Source organism: Sycon ciliatum (assembly GCF_964019385.1).
Source record: "Sycon ciliatum chromosome 5 unlocalized genomic scaffold, ocSycCili1.1 SUPER_5_unloc_1, whole genome shotgun sequence".
NCBI lineage: Eukaryota > Metazoa > Porifera > Calcarea > Leucosolenida > Sycettidae > Sycon > Sycon ciliatum.
This window is the reverse complement of record NW_027044462.1, coordinates 135,721-152,752: the sequence shown is the minus strand read 5'-3', so window position 1 is coordinate 152,752 and position 17,032 is coordinate 135,721. Positions and strand designations below refer to the sequence as shown.

Below are 17,032 nucleotides of genomic sequence, written 5' to 3'. Positions count from 1 at the left end.
TTGCGGGTTTTACAAGATCACTGGCTACCTCTTCAATGAGTCTTTGCTTCCATGGCTAACTAAGCGTATCACTGCGACCGTCATCTGCAAGTACCGTTACGTCATCTGCAAGTACCATTACGTCATCTGCAAGTACCATTAGTTGTTTTTAAAGTATCAGGTTCCGACATTCTAGCTGGTTGGCTGTCCTCCTTTTTCAATGTCATTCGCCAATTACAGCACTGCCCAGCCGACATAACCACTGGAAGTATTGTGCCAATATACAAAAATGGCAAACCGAAGGGAGCCTCGAAGATTTACAGACCAGTAATGCTATTGTCAGTGGTTCGGAAAGTCCTTACAACCATAATCACAAAGAGAATTGCACCAATATTCAGCAATTTGTGGACGAGTCACAAGCCGGTTTCAGACCTGGTCGCTCAACGGCTAATGGGGTTTTCTGTTTGTGGTCTCTGTGTGAGAGAGCTTTGCTAGGAAATTGGAACTATTCGGCAGCATTACTAGATTGCAGCGGTGCATTCGACACAGTGAACCATGGCAAGGCGCTTGATCGAATGGCCGCTTCGGGTGTACCCACCTCAATGATGAAATTGCTAGTCTCCGATACGACAGCTAGGGTGAAGATTGCCCGGCAGCTCAGTGCTCCCTTCTCGACCAAAATCGGCGTGGTTCAGAGAGACTCGATGTCTCCGGCCATGTTAATTGTCTACGCAGAAGGTGCGATGAGGCAGGTGAGAGAAGCCTGCACCTCCCCTTCATACCGGCCTACTCATTTCTCACAGTATGCAGATGACACGACAATACATGACACTGATCGTGATGCTGTGGTGGCCGCTGCAGCGAAATGTGAGCCAATTTTCGCCCAGGATGACCTGAGATTAAATCTAAAAAAACTCAATTTGTAACTCCTTCCAAGGATGATGACGCATGGAGAAAGACGAAACTACTTGGAAGTCTCTTGTGATCTGGAAGTGAAATCGAGAACCGTATCAATGCGGCTAATCAAGCGTTTGGCACTATAGCCTGGAAGAGACACACTATATTATCTAGATTGCCTATGTTTACCACACTTATCCTTCCGGTTCTATTATACAACTGTGGCCTGTGAACCTTGACAGTAGCACTCGGCAACAGAATCGACACGTGGCATCGCCGCAAACTAGCTACTATGATCCATTTTTGGCGTAGTGTATCCCCAAATAATATCGAATAAAAACTTATACAAGCTCTTCAGCCAATTGCCTATCACCAGAACTTGCAGGGAACGGCGCTAGTTATGGTTCGGCCATGTAATCAGAGAAGGCAGTGACTCATCATCCTACAAAGCTCTAAGACTTTCACGTGACACCAAAGACATCAAGAAGCCCAGAGGACGCCCCGTAACCAGATGGATCGACAACATCAAGAATGACTTAAAGACAATAAACGTTTCCATTGCCGAAGCGGAAGCTATCTCTCAAGACAGGGAAGCTTGGCTCGGCATTGTGAATCAATGTACGAACTCATCATGCCTAAAATATCTGCGCTTACTCAAATATCTTTTTGATAAATAACATTCTGTACTTAAGAGAGCATGTCTGAGAAAACCAGAACATATGTGCAAGTCGATCTCTCAGATTTCGCTCAAATTTTGCAGGTAGGTTTGCTTTGGGGTGTAGATCGACATTCTAAAGCCCGCACAAAATCTTTTGAAGGGAACCATGAAATTGGCATACCCCTCAATATTGGCCCAATATTGGCACGATTTATGGGTCGACAAACGAGCCACGGCACAGCGTACAAGAACAAGCTACGAACAAAACTCCATCAAGCCATCATTACCTCACCTTAGAAGAGTTCTTGGGGCAGCACCACTTAGCCACGCCAGCATCCCAGAAGACGAGGGAAATCATCCCTTGACGCCACAAATGATCGTCTTGAAAATAGCCAAATTACAAGCGCTGATAAAACAGCGAGCAACGTCCTCAATTAGCAAACACTATACACCGGCAGATAGTAGAACACCTCTTCTAGCACTGAGGACATGTCCCCCATCATCCTTTTGGGGTTTTCTTGAAATAAACAATTTTGAATTTTTCCACTCGACCATTCTGAAATACGTCCAAACTCATACCTGCGCAGGAAAGCTCGCCCCTCCGCGACGTCTAGTCAGCAATTTCTACTCTAACACCACTCCCAACGCTGCAGAACAAAGTGTATTGTTGACTCTGACAAGGAAAAGCAGCGGTGATCACTTGTCACTCCAAACGACAAGCTAGTCTCCTTGCGCCACCAACATTTTTCGTTGCAACAGTTGATGCAAAAGTGACTGAATTTTTGCGTGTAGATTTTGGATTTTACTGCAAGAGGAATGACGAAATCACGTGGATCGTGTCGTAGAATAATGCTTTCTGGTACACGACACAATGCACACGATCACGATCGTTTCTGAGGCGCTATTCGAAACGGACCATGAGGGAGGAGGTAAGATGCATTATATTTCTTGCATGCTCTGCTCAGAACATGCAGAAACTATCGTTATAACGCTAGCAGTATTGCATTGGCAAGAATTCTTGGAGATATTTCCTCTTGCAGTAAGAACAGGGATGCATTTCAAAGTTTTCACACTAACCTCGCTCATCCCGAACAATACACGGTTCAGCAGGAACTACGGCTGGTTTACATGCTGATGATCCACGTAGATCTGCAACAGCAAGGAATGAGCGTGGTCCATGCCATCAAGGTCGTTTGGAGTTGACCAGCGCGCGGCCAACACTGGTTGCATGAAGTATGTGGCGCGGCCACATGGCAGATTTCTTACGTCATGAACAACGTGATTTGACCCTACTCGCCGCCCGTCTCTGTGCTGCATGTAGAGAGAAAGTCCCAGCTGGAACAGTGGAAGGCCTACAACACGACATGCGTGCTCTTGAGCTGGACATCAAGATGCACTTGATCCGATCTAGATCAACGGGTGATCCATGTAAGTGCAGGAGCGCTTGATCAAGGTGACTCGGAACAACTGCTGAACCGTGATCTACGAGACCTGGCATTCTTGTGTCACGAGGCACGTGATTTCATCATTCCTCTTGCAGTAAAATCCAAAAACTACACGCAAAAATTCAGTCACTTTTGCATCAACTGTTGCAACGAAAAATGTTGGTGGCGCAAGGAGAAGCTTGTCGTTTGGAGTGACAAGTGATCACCGCTGCTTTTCCTTGTCAGAGTCAACAATACACTTTGTTCTGCAGCGTTGGGAGTGGTGTTGGAGTAGAAATTGCTGACTAGACGTAGCGGAGGGGCGAGCTTTCCTGCGCAGGTATGAGTTTGGACGTATTTCAGAATGGTCGAGTGGAAAAATTCAAAATTGTTTATTTCAAGAAAACCCCAAAAGGATGATGGGGGACATGTCCTCAGTGCTAGAAGAGGTGTTCTACTATCTGCCGGTGTATAGTGTTTGCTAATTGAGGACGTAGCTCGCTGTTTTATCAGCGCTTGTAATTTGGCTATTTTCAAGACGATCATTTGTGGCGTCAAGGGATGATTTCCCTCGTCTTCTGGGATGCTGGCGTGGCTAAGTGGTGCTGCCCCAAGAACTCTTCTAAGGTGAGGTAATGATGGCTTGATGGAGTTTTGTTCGTAGCTTGTTCTTGTACGCTGTGCCGTGGCTCGTTTGTAGACCCATAAATCGTGCCAATATTGGGCCAATATTGAGGGGTATGCCAATTTCATGGTTCCCTTCAAAAGATTTTGTGCGGGCTTTGGAATGTCGATCTACACCCCAAAGCAAACCTACCTGCAAAATTTGAGCGAAATCTGAGAGATCGACTTGCACATATGTTCTGGTTTTCTCAGACATGCTCTCTTAATATTATATTCCTCATGCCTAGGCTCATGGTGGAATTGATGTAGTTTTTCCTGCAATAACAGAATGGAGAAGATGTGTATGTCATGTATTTCTCGTTTTCTCTAACTCTTTTTTGCCGACAGAGGCGTTAGCCCCATGGGTGATCTCCCCCATGGGGTACATGCGAGCTGGTATTTTTATTATCATTATTATTATTAATTAAAGTACCATCCCGAGTTCGCCCTCTCTTTTTTGGTGTGCGCAAGACCAACATTCTTGCTCATACTCTCTCCTTTGTGTACGATCCCGCTGATAGTTATGTTGCCCAATGCAGTGGTGTCGTGTACCAATGCTCATGACAAAGCCCTTCACTATTCTTCCATCAGCAGCCAGTACTTCTGATGGGTGCTGCGATCACCTGCAGACTGATTGGATGACCTTTGCTGTGGAACAAAACTTGGCGGTTAAAGTTTGAACTTACAAAATCCCTAACATTTACTATCTTTGAATTCGGATGGTGAGCCAATTTAATTATGTTAAATAAGGAGCAGGACAACATGTTAAGAGTGATAAATACCTGTCTACCAACATAACCAGATCATATACAGTCAGCGAGTGCGACAAAATGGCACAAAACTGACAAGGAGTACTGAGACATTTCCGAGTCTCATCCTGCAGAGTTGGAAGGTTATTGGTTTGTACCTTGGAGACATGTTGGAATAACATTTCAGGTCGCTGAATGTCTCACTTCTCCTTGTCAGTTTTCTGCCATTTTGTCGCATTTCCTGACTGTATATGATCTGTTTATGTTGGTGGACAGTTAGTCATACAACGAAACATTTTGTCTTTCCCCGTTTTTACCATAATAAGATTGGATCACGATCCGAGTTGGAGTTCGCACACCTTTTGAGCCGTCATGACATATACGGCGAAACGTGCGTCGCGTGGAACTACTTTATTCTTTATCCAGTAACTTTCGGCATTCTTTGTTGCCGTGGGGCGTAGCTCGTGCTCTTCTTTGTTGCACGTTCCTTCCCCTCTTGGACCTTTCCGAACCGGATCCTTCCAGTTTACAAGGCATTTGTTCGTCCCCTGCTGGAGTACGCCCCACTTATCTGGATTGGAGCGTCACCCAGCCAACTCAGCCGACTGGACCTAGTCCAGCACAGCGCCCTCAGAATCATCGGACCGGGAGCAATCCTGCCCAGTATGGCAATCAGACGGACATTAGCTGCCCTAGCTTGTTTATACAAGCTACAAGTAATTACGGGCCCACCTCAACTTCTTGCGGTTCTGCCAGCTCGCCGTCAGCAGTTGGCCACTCCGTGAACCCGGAGCGACCATGCCAGCGCTTCCGGCCACCAGTTTCACCTGGACGCCAGCCTCTACCCCGTTAGTCCTGAAGCGATCATTTCCCCACTTTGTGCTCCACCAGTGGAATGCATTGCCCTGTGATCTGCTCCTGCATCCTCCCCATCGCAGCCTAATGCAGGCATTCAAGACGCAAGTATACCGCTACCTGCGCGCCGAGAATGGAATGTGGACTACTGACTCAGTCTAATCGCACATATCTAGTATCTACATGTAGGTATTGCTCTCTTTTTCCATGTTTCCTCTACTCTCTGTCTTCAACTCGGATGGTGCCACCATCCAATTAAATTATGGTGAAAAAGGAGGACAACATGTTACGAGTTATGCCTAACTGTCCACCAACGTTGGTAGACAGTTACTTTTATCCCAGACTTAACGGTAGTCATAACTCGTAACATTTTGTCCTTCCCCTTTTTTACTCGAATATACGATCGGAGAAGATCAGAGTACTCGAACTCGGGATCTCAGTGCCAACTTTCACCCCCAGTCTTCAGTAAGAACGGAGGAGCCACACATAGTTCAAAATAAAAGATATAGAGGCACCAGGAAACAGTTCTTACCTACCGTGCATATCACAGACATTTTTGATAGTGTGTCTACCCCTCAATTGAACGTCAGCTTTTGCTCGCGAGTCATTCTACTGTGTGTTTGGTTTAAGCAATTAGTCACGTAAAACAAAAACAGTTGAAGTGGATAGCGCTTGACGGTTAATGACGTTCAGGTCTTTAGTGAGAGTTAGTGAGAGTTAGTGAGAGAATGCGGGTGGCTGTAGTAGAGAGGGAAAGTACCATTCATTACAAAGAGTGATCGTATTCTTGAAACCACGATGGCTCGCTAATAAAAAGTATAAAACGAAAGCGCTCCAAGAAGATCAATGTGTTTCATGGTGGCGAAGGAACTGGAGCAATGCCCATTAAATGGCAAACACTCACTTAGTGAATGTGTGCAGTAATATTATGTTAAACAAAGCATCGATGGTTTGTAGAATCTCGCGACTGAGAATCGAATGGCATGCTGCCTCTCTGCAAAGAAATTGTAAGCTTGGAAAGAGGTCTAAACATTTCTAAAGACATAATGAAAAGAGGAAACTAGTTAAGACGTGCAGTATGTTGCATTTGGATGCAAATGAGCGCAGTGTGTGGAATGAATCTAGTAGTGCCTTGGGTTTTATCCACGCTTTCTTAGCTTCATTTCCACAAACTTCAAACTCTTGTTCCCGTTATGCACGTACACTACACCAGTTCCGTCTCTATCACGACGTCCATACAATCCATTGACATTGATTTTGTGACAGTTGTTATACCACCAACCACCCTTGAATGCATTGGAACAGTCTCCAGAGTTAGAGTCGTGGTCACGGTCTCGAGTACTGAACTGTTGTCCATTGTGGTAATTCATCCTGTCTTGCAATGTAGGGCTTGAGAATCCTGAAACGTGTAGTCTGTAATTGTCAGCTTCACCTTCAACACGGAATGTTGACCACTTGGCATAATGCTTCACTCCAGTTTTATTGAACACCATATCAATACGCAGTTCATAAGTACTACCAGCTTGGGACGTCAGATAGTGTAGTGTATCTAGACCCAGCCAGAACTCTCCAGAAGCTGATCCGAATCCTCGTTTGTATGCATTCCAGTCACGGTAAAAGTCCACTGAGCCGTCTTTTCTTCTCTGAAATACAGTCCAGCCACCTCCATCAGCCTCTCGATCACAGTATGCAGTGTATGTCGTAGTCGTTTTTGTACCAGTGAACAATCCTGATCGCCCGTGGTTAGTACGTTCACACGACGCATTTGCTGCAGGATAAACACAGTGGAAGGATGAGGGGAACATTAATGAATCAAAAGATACCATGACCTGCTTTCCAAACATGCTGCAACCCTTTTGAAAACCAACATACATTCATGTACATGTACTTACATACTCACCCCGGTACCTGTATTTATCTGCCTATCCATCTACGTGTACTTGGAAGTAAGCAAAGGCCAGGAATTAGAGAATAAGTGGAAATCAACACTTGAAAGGGCAACTACGACCAGTAGGTCAGTTCAAACATTAGGATTAGTAATAGGGGGTTAATAAGTCCACAACAGTGGAATGAACTCAGACTGTTTTTCCGTTTTGAAACGCATAGGCATGAAATAAAACCATTGCAGTACTGCGAAAACCCTAACAGATTTTAGATATTTGTAAGGAGAAAGGGAGCTTTGATAATTGTATTTGGTTAGAATGTTTTGGTCGTATTAGAATAATCTGTTTGAGGTTTTTTTTGAATCTCAGGGGATGGTTGACTTTTTTGGTGCTCCTCGGAACAGCTTTCCGGGAGCCCCCCTTTAGCAGTTTTACCCTTCTACCTTTGTCCTTGCTGAAACTAAGAATGTCCCTGGACCAAAACCTTGATCTTGCCCTAATCGGGTACCAGGAACTAATCGCCATCGCTAAACGCAAGTCCCTGGACTCCCCTTCGAGCCTCGCCCGGCCAGAGCTGGTGCAGGCACTGCGGAAGTTGGCGTTGGAGTGAAGCCCGTCACTGACACCGGTACGTCGTGGATTTATGACTCTAAGCTAGACAGCCTTGCTAACACTATCCAGGCCTTGGCGGGGGAGATTGCCTCCATGAGGGAGGACAGGGATAGCATAATTTTGTCCTTGAAGCTGGAAATTTCGGAGCTGAAGGGGGAAGTGCGACAGCTTCACCAGCAGCAGTACAATGGTTCATCCAAACCCGTACACCGCGACACTCCAGCCATGCAATCCCGTTGTACTCGTACAGTGAGTACGAATAGCACACAGCCAGAAGAGGTTGCACGCACTCTATACTCTATACAGAAGTTCAACTAACACTAGCAGGGCCACCGTACCTAAAACCGACCACATGGAACGCAGGAACATACCCGTACACACTGGTAGAAATGCAACAACTGGGGGCGCACTTACAACAGCAGGCGCCGGTGGTGCACCAGTACAGCCCACATGTACTCAGGGTGCTGCTGGGAGCACAGAAGGCGATCCCCATCAGAACAACTGGCAAGAACAGCGGGGAAGGAGCAATAAATCAGCGGCCCACAGCGATCAACAAAATCCCAAGTTGTGTCTGTCTACAGAAAAATGGACACAGAAAACCCCAACCCCAACACACTCACTGGCACACATCTTCCCAAGTAATGTGCCTTCTTTGTCGGGAATGTTAGTCCTGGAAGTAAGGCACAGTCCACTGTAACCTGGTGCGCTGATCGGGGCGTTGGTGTATACGCATGCACAATTGCTGAAACCCAATACTTTGGTACCTGCTATTCACGCGTTTCTGTCGCGGAAGAGTTTGAGCAAACGCTGCTTGAAAAGGAATTCTGGCCCGACACCATTGCGCACACCGTCAGCAAATGGCGCTATGCCGACTCCGCTAGCAAGTGATGGGTCCTCGGTCACCTAGCCAACAGCTAAATCCTCTTGCCCAACCCCTTGTGCACCACGCAAGTTCATCACACCCTTCCCCTCATTGCATTACAAATTCTTCTATACCTACTAGTCATATTCCACTTGCACCACCATTCCTTCCTGATTATGGACGACAAACTACTAAAACTCCTAATCAACCTGCCCAATTTCCTTCATCGTTCTCAGTGCTCTCACTTAACTGGCGCTCCATAGTAAATAAGTTAGCTGAGCTTAGTCAAGTCTGTGAGCAGTATTCTCCAGACATAATCTGCCTATGTGAAACGTGGCTGACAGCTGCCGTAGACGTCTCAATTCCAGGCTACACGTCATGCCGCCTGGACCGCCCACCTACGACCAGCTCTGATAACCTGCCAGCAAGAGGCTATGGCGGTGTTGCTACTCTTGTAGCTGACAAGTGGTTCATGTCCATCGAGCGCCGCTTCGACCTTGAGCGCTGTGGACTGGAGGCGGTTTAGCTTGAATTGCGGCCAGTGATCCGTCTGCTCTGTTTACAGACCCCCTTGAGACAGCATCTCCCAAGTTCAGGCATTTAGTGACCTCCTAGAGGACTGTCTGTTCAATATTAGCCTTCCCAATTCTGCGATTGTACTTGCAGGAGACTTGAATGCTCGCCATTCTGAATGGTCTCCTATAGAGACACCACGAATCGTGCTGGAAGGGAGTTCCGTAACCTCTTCTCTTGTTTTGGCCTTGAGCCAATGGTGACATTCCCCACAAACTTTACCCCCACGTCTCAACATCGTGTATTGATGTTGTGCTCACGGATCATCCTCACCTTCTACTCTCTGTTACATCTGTTGCTCCTCTTGGTGCATCTGACCACGCACAGATCCTCAGTCACTTCATACTGTCTACTGATGCTGTTTAGCGTGAGGAACCTGCTGCAAACGGACATCCCGCTGCTGCACCCCAATACCACTTTAGGAATGTTCCTGCAAAGCCGGAATATGATTTTAGATCCGTGCCATCTTCCGTCCGGGATAGTGTGAATGCAGAGCTCGCTGATATTGACTGGAGGTGGCATCTGCGTGCCAGCAACGTCAATGATGCGCTTTCGCACTTTTCTTCCATTCTCAACAGTGCCCTTGAGAAGCACCTCTGGCCATTCGAAAAGCAGCCGTATTCTCACCGCTGCCCACGGACCAGTCAGCCACCCTGGGTTGATGCCCATCCCCGCACAGCAATCAAATGGAAATAGGATCTCTATAGCATTTTTAAGGAGTACCTAACACAACAAAACAAACAAGCATACCAACAGCAGCGAAATATAGTGAAAACCCTGACGCGGACAAAGCACAGACCTTATATCCGCTCAGTGCAAACTGCTTTGCAGGATTGACCAAAGCTACCGCATTAAACACCCAGTTTGCCTCTGTGACTCGGCCTGATGACCTGTTGCTCTCTATTCCCCCTATTCTCACCCCCTCGGAGCCCTCAGCTTGTTTCACGTCCGTCATCACCACAACTGCCACTGTCCGTCGTCATCTGAAGAAGCTTCCGACATGCAAGGCATCTGGTCCCGACGGCATCCCCAACCGGGTCCTCAAGACCCTGGCACCATCCATAGCATTCCCTTTGTGCCATATTTTCCACATGTCATTTACCACGGGCAAATTCCCTTCCGCATGGAAAACAGCGAAAGTCATACCTGTATACAAGAAAGGTTCCCGCCACGAACCTGCAAACTACCGCCCTATCTCTCTTCTTTCCTGCGTGTCCAAAGTATGTGAACTCCTCTTTTATGATCACTTATAAAGTCGGGTTTCGCTGTTTCTGAGTCCCGCACAATCTGGGTTTCGTAAAGGCGACTCCACCTCCCTTCAACTGACCCGCATCGTGCAGCAGGTGTGCCAGCATAGGAATAACAGAGCGCTTGCTGGTATTTGCTTCTTTGACTAGGCCAAGGCGTTTGATACCGTCTTGCATCGAGGACTTTTGGCAAAGCTCGAGCATGCTTTCAGGGAACGTAAACAACCACTTTCCTGGCTGAAATCTTATCGCTCCGGACGTTATCAGTACGTAACTGTGCTTGGCACATCCTCGGCTGCAGAGCAAGTATTGTCAGGCGTTCCTCAAGGAACATTTTTTAGTCCCTACTATTTATAATTTACGTAAACGACTTACCTGCAGTCTTCCCTGGAAAGTCTGTGTTTGCTGACGACACGACCCTTCTCACCTAATCAGCTTCCCTCAGTGGCCTGAAAAACAACTTACGTGCTGGCATTAAGGAAGTTCTTTCCTGGATGTCGTCCTGGAGATTGTCCCCAAATCTATCAATAACAAAGATCATGCTCTTCCCGCCCCAGCCAGAGTTCACAACCCTCATCCATGCCAACTTTCCAAATCCAATTGACATAGTGTCTTCTCACAAACACCTTGGCATTGTGATTGACTCTGCACTCTCTTGGGTACCCCACATCGAATATATCTGTAAAAAAAATCAAGTAAATCCTTAGGAATTCTCTCCCCCCACTGCTCCTACCTCCCACTTTCTTGCAAGATTCATTTTTATTTAGCCTACCTTCGCCCAATATTTTGATTATGCCGATACGTTTTGGGTTGGATTATCCTCTTCCGCTGCTGCAAAGCTTGAAATACACCACAAGAGAATCCTTAAAATTCTCCTCCGTCAACCCCGCATGCTCTCATCATCAGCCCTTTTTATAATAGCTCACACAACCCCGTTATCACCTGGACGCAGTGCACACCTGGCGTTCTCTTGCCCATTCTATTAAGCTTGAGTTGTGCCCACCTCATCTCATGTGTTTTAATTGATTCTCTTCTCTAAGAACTAGAAACTCGCTCTTACTCCATAAGTGTAACTCATCCACTCTTTTGCGCTCCCCTCTATTTATTGCTTTTTCTGTTTCGCTCACTCTACCCAGAGAAGTTAAGGATCTGACCTCACTCCGCCTGTTTAAGATCCGTGCCGCCCCATCTTTACTACGACATAAATAGCTAATTATCCACATGTCCTTTACGTCTCAGTGTTTTTCACTGTTTTTATTGGACATCTTTCTTTACGGAGTTGTTGTTGCTGTTCATTTTGCTACTCTTTCTTTTCCCTCTCCTGATTTTTATTTATCGCCTTGGTTGGCAATCACCCACTCTCTTAACATTGGCCGGTGTTTCCACCGAGTCTTGAGATGTTGTAATAAATAGTTATATAAAATAAAAAATATGAATCTGAGTTTCTCACCAATTCAAGATCACTAGAAGTAGATTCATATCAACATAGTGTTTGATGGTCGCTTTCTGGCCAGAAACTCACAAGTACCTTTTCAAGGTGGTAGTTCATGTGCCATTTCTGTGTCATATACCTGATACGTGCAGATTCACATTTGCAACGAAAGAATTTCCTCTTTGTTCACGTACAAAATAATTATCAGCTTAACGCGTTTAAATAAATATCAATATATTACATCATACCTTCTTGATTTCCGTGGCCTTCATCCAGGCGGTGATTCTACAAGAAAAGCCAAACGTGTGTGTTCAGTGAGGGCTGCGTACCACCATTCTGTGTAGTTTCACAGGAGGCGTGAATTTCGAAGTCTGAGGAAACCGTTTGACTGTTTCTGCTGGATTGACAGCTATGCTAATGTAAGGGCATGACATACAAACTACAGGCAATTGTTCAGTCTGTTTGCCTTCAGTAGGGTTACTACCAGACACACTTTACTTGCCTCATCCTTTTTCATTGATAAACAACATTTGCAAATAAATACTTGTAATACATAATACTATGTAGACGTTGTATTTCTCGCCGGCCGAGCGCAGCAAGATTGCGAGATATGATTTCTCGCGAAACATTTTCCGTTGCAAATATAGCATCTGGTGTGTTCTTTATTGTCGCTTCTTTTCCTGACTTCTGCAGTCAGTCTTGAGTCTCACCAGTAACATGTGGCTGCGGCCAACTACCCTTCACTTCGTGTGTTGTCGCTATTGCTGTCTATGTGTCTGTGTATGCCAGTATATGTGGAGCGAGAAATGCGGTACTCTGAAAATGACGATAAACATAACTGCATATGACTGCACACATGACTATATGAGTATATGTACATGTAGATGTATGTACTGTGCTTACCGGTGCTACAACTTCAGATGAGAGCTGAGTCAAAGTGGAATTGAACTTAGTCATGACTTTTTGCTCAAGTCTCTGGAGAAAGGTTTCGATCCGACTGACGTCGTCATGTCTCGCTGCGTCCATCCCTCGCTCCAGGTTCTTCATCTGATCACTGATTTGATGCACTGTGTTTGCGTACTTTCGGAACGTTCTTGCATCCAGCCACTCTAAGGTATCAACACACACATGGATGGTAAAACATTGTGTTTCGTCATTTGACTAGCAATCAGGGAGTACCGATTACAATCTATAGGAGGAAGCTGTCAAGTACACTACATTAGTAACCCCAGTACTCACACCACTGTCACTCGTAATATTCGGTCCCACATAAGCGCTTAGACAGGGATATAGGTGAATAGATTAATCGGAGATATGCGCTTTTAAAACCAGAGCTTCCAAACGAGTCTTAGATTATGGAACTTGAGCGGAGGAGGCGAAAGTCACATCCTGTCGAAGGTGAACATTGTCATGAAAATTCAAATTCTGCTTCATTCTGTCCTGGGAATCAGGACATAACGGGTTAACCCGCTTCGTGAATTTGGCTTTAATGTTTGAAAAGAGAACAAAAACGGATACCTTGGTGGAGGAAGTGGCCTATTAGTACTTACCTATTATGATACCGATGAATCCCAGTAGGGAAGCATATACATTTACGTACTGGCAAAAGTATAAAACATTCTTTTGAAATCTTGGTACAGTGAGTGTCACGTGTTAAAAAGTACCACTTCATATCTTGAGAACAACCGTTAAATTTTTAATGTTTCCCTCCTGAGTTATGAATCTCACTTTTTTCACAATGGTGTCCAGTATACAGTGGAGGACAGTGACAATGGAATGATGACCCTCTTTGTTGACATGTTGCCCCATTCTGACATGGATTTCCAGCGCAAGATGGTAGAACTGAGCGGTAGAAAAGGCAAGTAAAAGAGCAAGAGGTGTCAAGAAACACACATTTTCAAAAACGTTATTGTCTCCTATGCAGAGTCACTGGAGGTTGGAGTTCTGAAGTCTCAAGATTCAATAATAATATGTGTTTGTTAAAATCTGATGAGATGTCAGCCACACCATAGCTCCGGAATGGTTTGAGGTCTGGTGGTGGCAGTCAATCAATTCTTCACACTTTTCACTTTTCAACACCATGATGTTTCAAATTTATCAGGAATTCAGGTAAACCTCTGGTAGATGTTAGACAAAGTTAGGTTTTCTCTAATAACGTTAACCTAATTACGTTAAAATTCATTAGTTCTACCAAAACATTTTTCTATTTCACCCTATTGATGGGACGGGCCCAAATAATGTTGAACATTTCAAGTGACGTTCACGGTATGCAGCAAAGAGACCGTGTTTGAGCGTTTGAGATGAAGAATCCTTTATTTTGGCGTGACACTACGTATCACTAATACACTAAAATATTACCGGTCTGACAATACGTTCCAGAATGACCATCATTGCAGTTGCAAATGTACGACGAGCCTCTCCCTTGTCGAGAACCGCTGAAAATGCATTTTCCTGCATTGCTGCACGGGGGACTTTGGCGACATTGCTCGAGCTGCCCACCTGCATAAGACAATAGTCAAATTCGAAACAAAAGGTGGGTGGATAAAGTATTAGAACTCTCGTACAAAAATCAGCCGGCAAGAGCGCTCCTTAATGCTAAAATGATTGAGGTACCAATTTGTGGTATCAAATCCAATACAACAGGATTCAAAGACTATTTTATATTGATATACACGTCAGCAATTTAATTTAATCTTTCCAAAAATTGATGACGAGTATTATCAATTGAATGCAAAGCATGTTATGGTACTCGCTACCGATAAAGCTCTTTTCCCTGGTGCTGAACGTTTATATAACCTGGGCAATGCAAAGGAGACCAAAATTGCTCAAGCCTACACAATCAATCATGTACTCTGAGGTTTGTGTAAGGCCAGACTCGGTACAGGTGGGCCAGGTAAAATATTGTCTGATGAGTTACTGAGACAAGTTTTCACATACGTGTATCTAGAAATTCCCGAAGAGTGAGGGACCAGGGTTACGTGTGTGTAAAGTCACAAACATAGACTTGTAATGTTTGTCATCAATTCATTAGAAGTACAGTATATGCGTAGTAGATCAGTAGACTCACTCAGACACTGTACCAGCATTTCAGCATTCTGCCGTCCACCTAGCAAAGCTGATAGGGATGTGGTGTCAGCGTTGGCGTAGTTAAGCTGATCAATGGGTTGACGTAGGCCAATTATTTCAAGTAGTGTCTCTGTGTCCTGGATGCTAAGACGAAGAGCTGTAGATGGTAGAAGATGAAGAACTCGTGCCATACACGACTCAGCAACACCTAATAATCGACAAAATGAGAAAATGATTGCACAACAAACGAGTACAGTTGCTTTCAGCCACAAACACTGCAGTGCAGTTAAAACATCCATTCAAGTAAATGATCCAACCGGAAAGAAAACAAAGAGATTAGGAAGGGTTTAGTCGCTTGTGATACTCAAGAGTTTACCTTCGTCCGAGCAGTCCACATATGTCCACAAATGCTGTTGGGTTGTAAACTAACATCGCCATAGTAATGCTCTCACCTGTTGCATTTCCAGTACTGGCGTGGGTTCCTGCAAGAACGGTCCTGGAGAGAGCCCTACTGAACGAGACCACCAACAACAATGCAACCCATATAGACAGGCGAGTAGTTGACCGCAGGTTCATTTTGCCTTCGACCAGCGTTCAGCTGATTATCTAGAAAAGACTCGTTGTGGTGACTCAGCTCCACGAACGGTTACTTTGGAGGCGCTTCAAAATACAGGTTTTTCCCAGCGACGACAAAATCAATCTCACGCAAAATCCTGTCGAGTAAATGTTCTTGTACCTTCTTGCTGTAATAGCATAATCATGATGGTAGATATCCAGTTTCAATTGTGCCTGGTTTCCTGCGCCGCAGGACGTAGATGCACAGCACAAGTACAAGTAGGTTCAAGTCTAAAGTCATGTAGTGCATCATTAACATTAGTATCATGAAACATCTAGCCGAGTACCAGTTTTGCCTTCTGCCAAATGCTCTAGTGGTAATAGACCTGCTGAATCTTCTGAATGGCTGCGCACTATTAACTCTCTGAGAGCAGTTATTCCAGTTACAGTAGACACCGCTGTAGCTTTTGAAAAGGTGTCACGCTGATGCAGATTTTACAAGATCACTGGCTACCTCTTCAATGAGTCCTCGCCTCCATGGCTAACTGAGCGTTTCTTACCGACCGTCATCTGCAAGTACCATTACGTCATCTGCAAGTACCATTACGTCATCTGCAAGTACCATTAGTTGTTTTTAGAGTACCATCACGAGTTCGTCCTCTCTTAGCTGGTGTGCGCAAGACCAGCATTCTGGCTCATACTCTCTCCTTTGTGTACGATCCAGCTGATAGTTATGTTGCCCAATGTAGTGGTTTCGTGTACCAATGCTCATGACCAAGCCCTTCACTATTCTTCCCTTAGCCAGTACTTCTGATCGGTGCTGCCATCAACTGCAGACCGATTGAATGACAATTGATGTGGAAGGAAACTTGGCGGTTAAAGTTTGAACTTAAAAAATCCCTAACATTTACTATCTTTGAACTCGGATGGTGAGCCAATGTAATCATGGAAGGAAAGGAGAAGGAACAAAATGTTACGAGGTATACCTAACTGTTAACCAACATAAGCAGAGGATAAACAGTCAGCGAGTGCGACAAAATGGCACAAAATTGACAAGGAGTACCGAGACCTTTCCAAACCTAATCCTTCCAAGTTGAAAGGTTGTTGGTTTGTACCTTGGAGACGTGAAGGAACGGATCAAACTGACAGTTTTGTGCCATTTTGTCTGGTTACGGTGGTGGAGAGTTAGTCATACCTCGTAACATGTTGTACTTCTCCTTTTTTTAGCATAATTTACTATCTTTCTTAACCGAGTCTGATATCCAAACTCAAACCGCGTTTTTGCCATGTTAGGGTATACAGCTTATTTGAAAGTCGGATGTTGAGCCAATAATAAATGTAGAAAGAAAAAGGACATATGGATGCGAGTTAATAATAAATGTCCACCACTGTAACTAGATACTATAATTCAATCAGAAAATGCAACAGCTAGGCACAAAACCGATAGAGTACTGAGACATTCGATGAGGTGACATCTAGCGTCCACACATCTCCGTAGCGCTAACCAACATTGAGCAGCTTTCCAACTCGGAAGGTTCAAGGTTAAGAAGAGACCAAAGAGGAGAAGATAAGCGCAA

At 45.0% G+C, this 17,032-nt stretch overlaps 1 protein-coding gene across 1 annotated transcript; it reads right to left on the bottom strand.

Moving 5' to 3' along the window:
* Positions 1–5,691: 5,691 nt before the first annotated feature.
* LOC135830325 (fibrinogen alpha chain-like) lies at positions 5,692–15,581 on the bottom strand. Its single transcript, XM_065342589.1, has 7 exons — positions 15,353–15,581; positions 14,902–15,108; positions 14,193–14,333; positions 13,563–13,676; positions 12,738–12,943; positions 12,083–12,119; positions 5,692–6,993 (listed from the first exon to the last, which is right to left on the bottom strand). The coding sequence occupies exons 1-7, from the start codon at positions 15,474–15,476 to the stop codon at positions 6,365–6,367; spliced, it is 1,458 nt and encodes a 485-aa protein (XP_065198661.1). The 5' UTR covers positions 15,477–15,581; the 3' UTR covers positions 5,692–6,364.
* Between the last annotated feature and the right edge of the window lie 1,451 nt (positions 15,582–17,032).

Excerpts from the sequence above, each read along its gene's own strand:
- LOC135830325 (XM_065342589.1), bottom strand. The coding sequence starts at position 15,476 with ATGAACCTGCGGTCAACTACTCGCCTGTCTATATGGGTTGCATTGTTG. Across the intron at positions 12,120-12,737 it reads CATCTGAAGTTGTAGCACCG|AATCACCGCCTGGATGAAGG; the intron begins GTAAGCACAGTA and ends CTTTTCTTGTAG. Across the intron at positions 6,994-12,082 it reads AGGCCACGGAAATCAAGAAG|CAAATGCGTCGTGTGAACGT; the intron begins GTATGATGTAAT and ends TTTATCCTGCAG.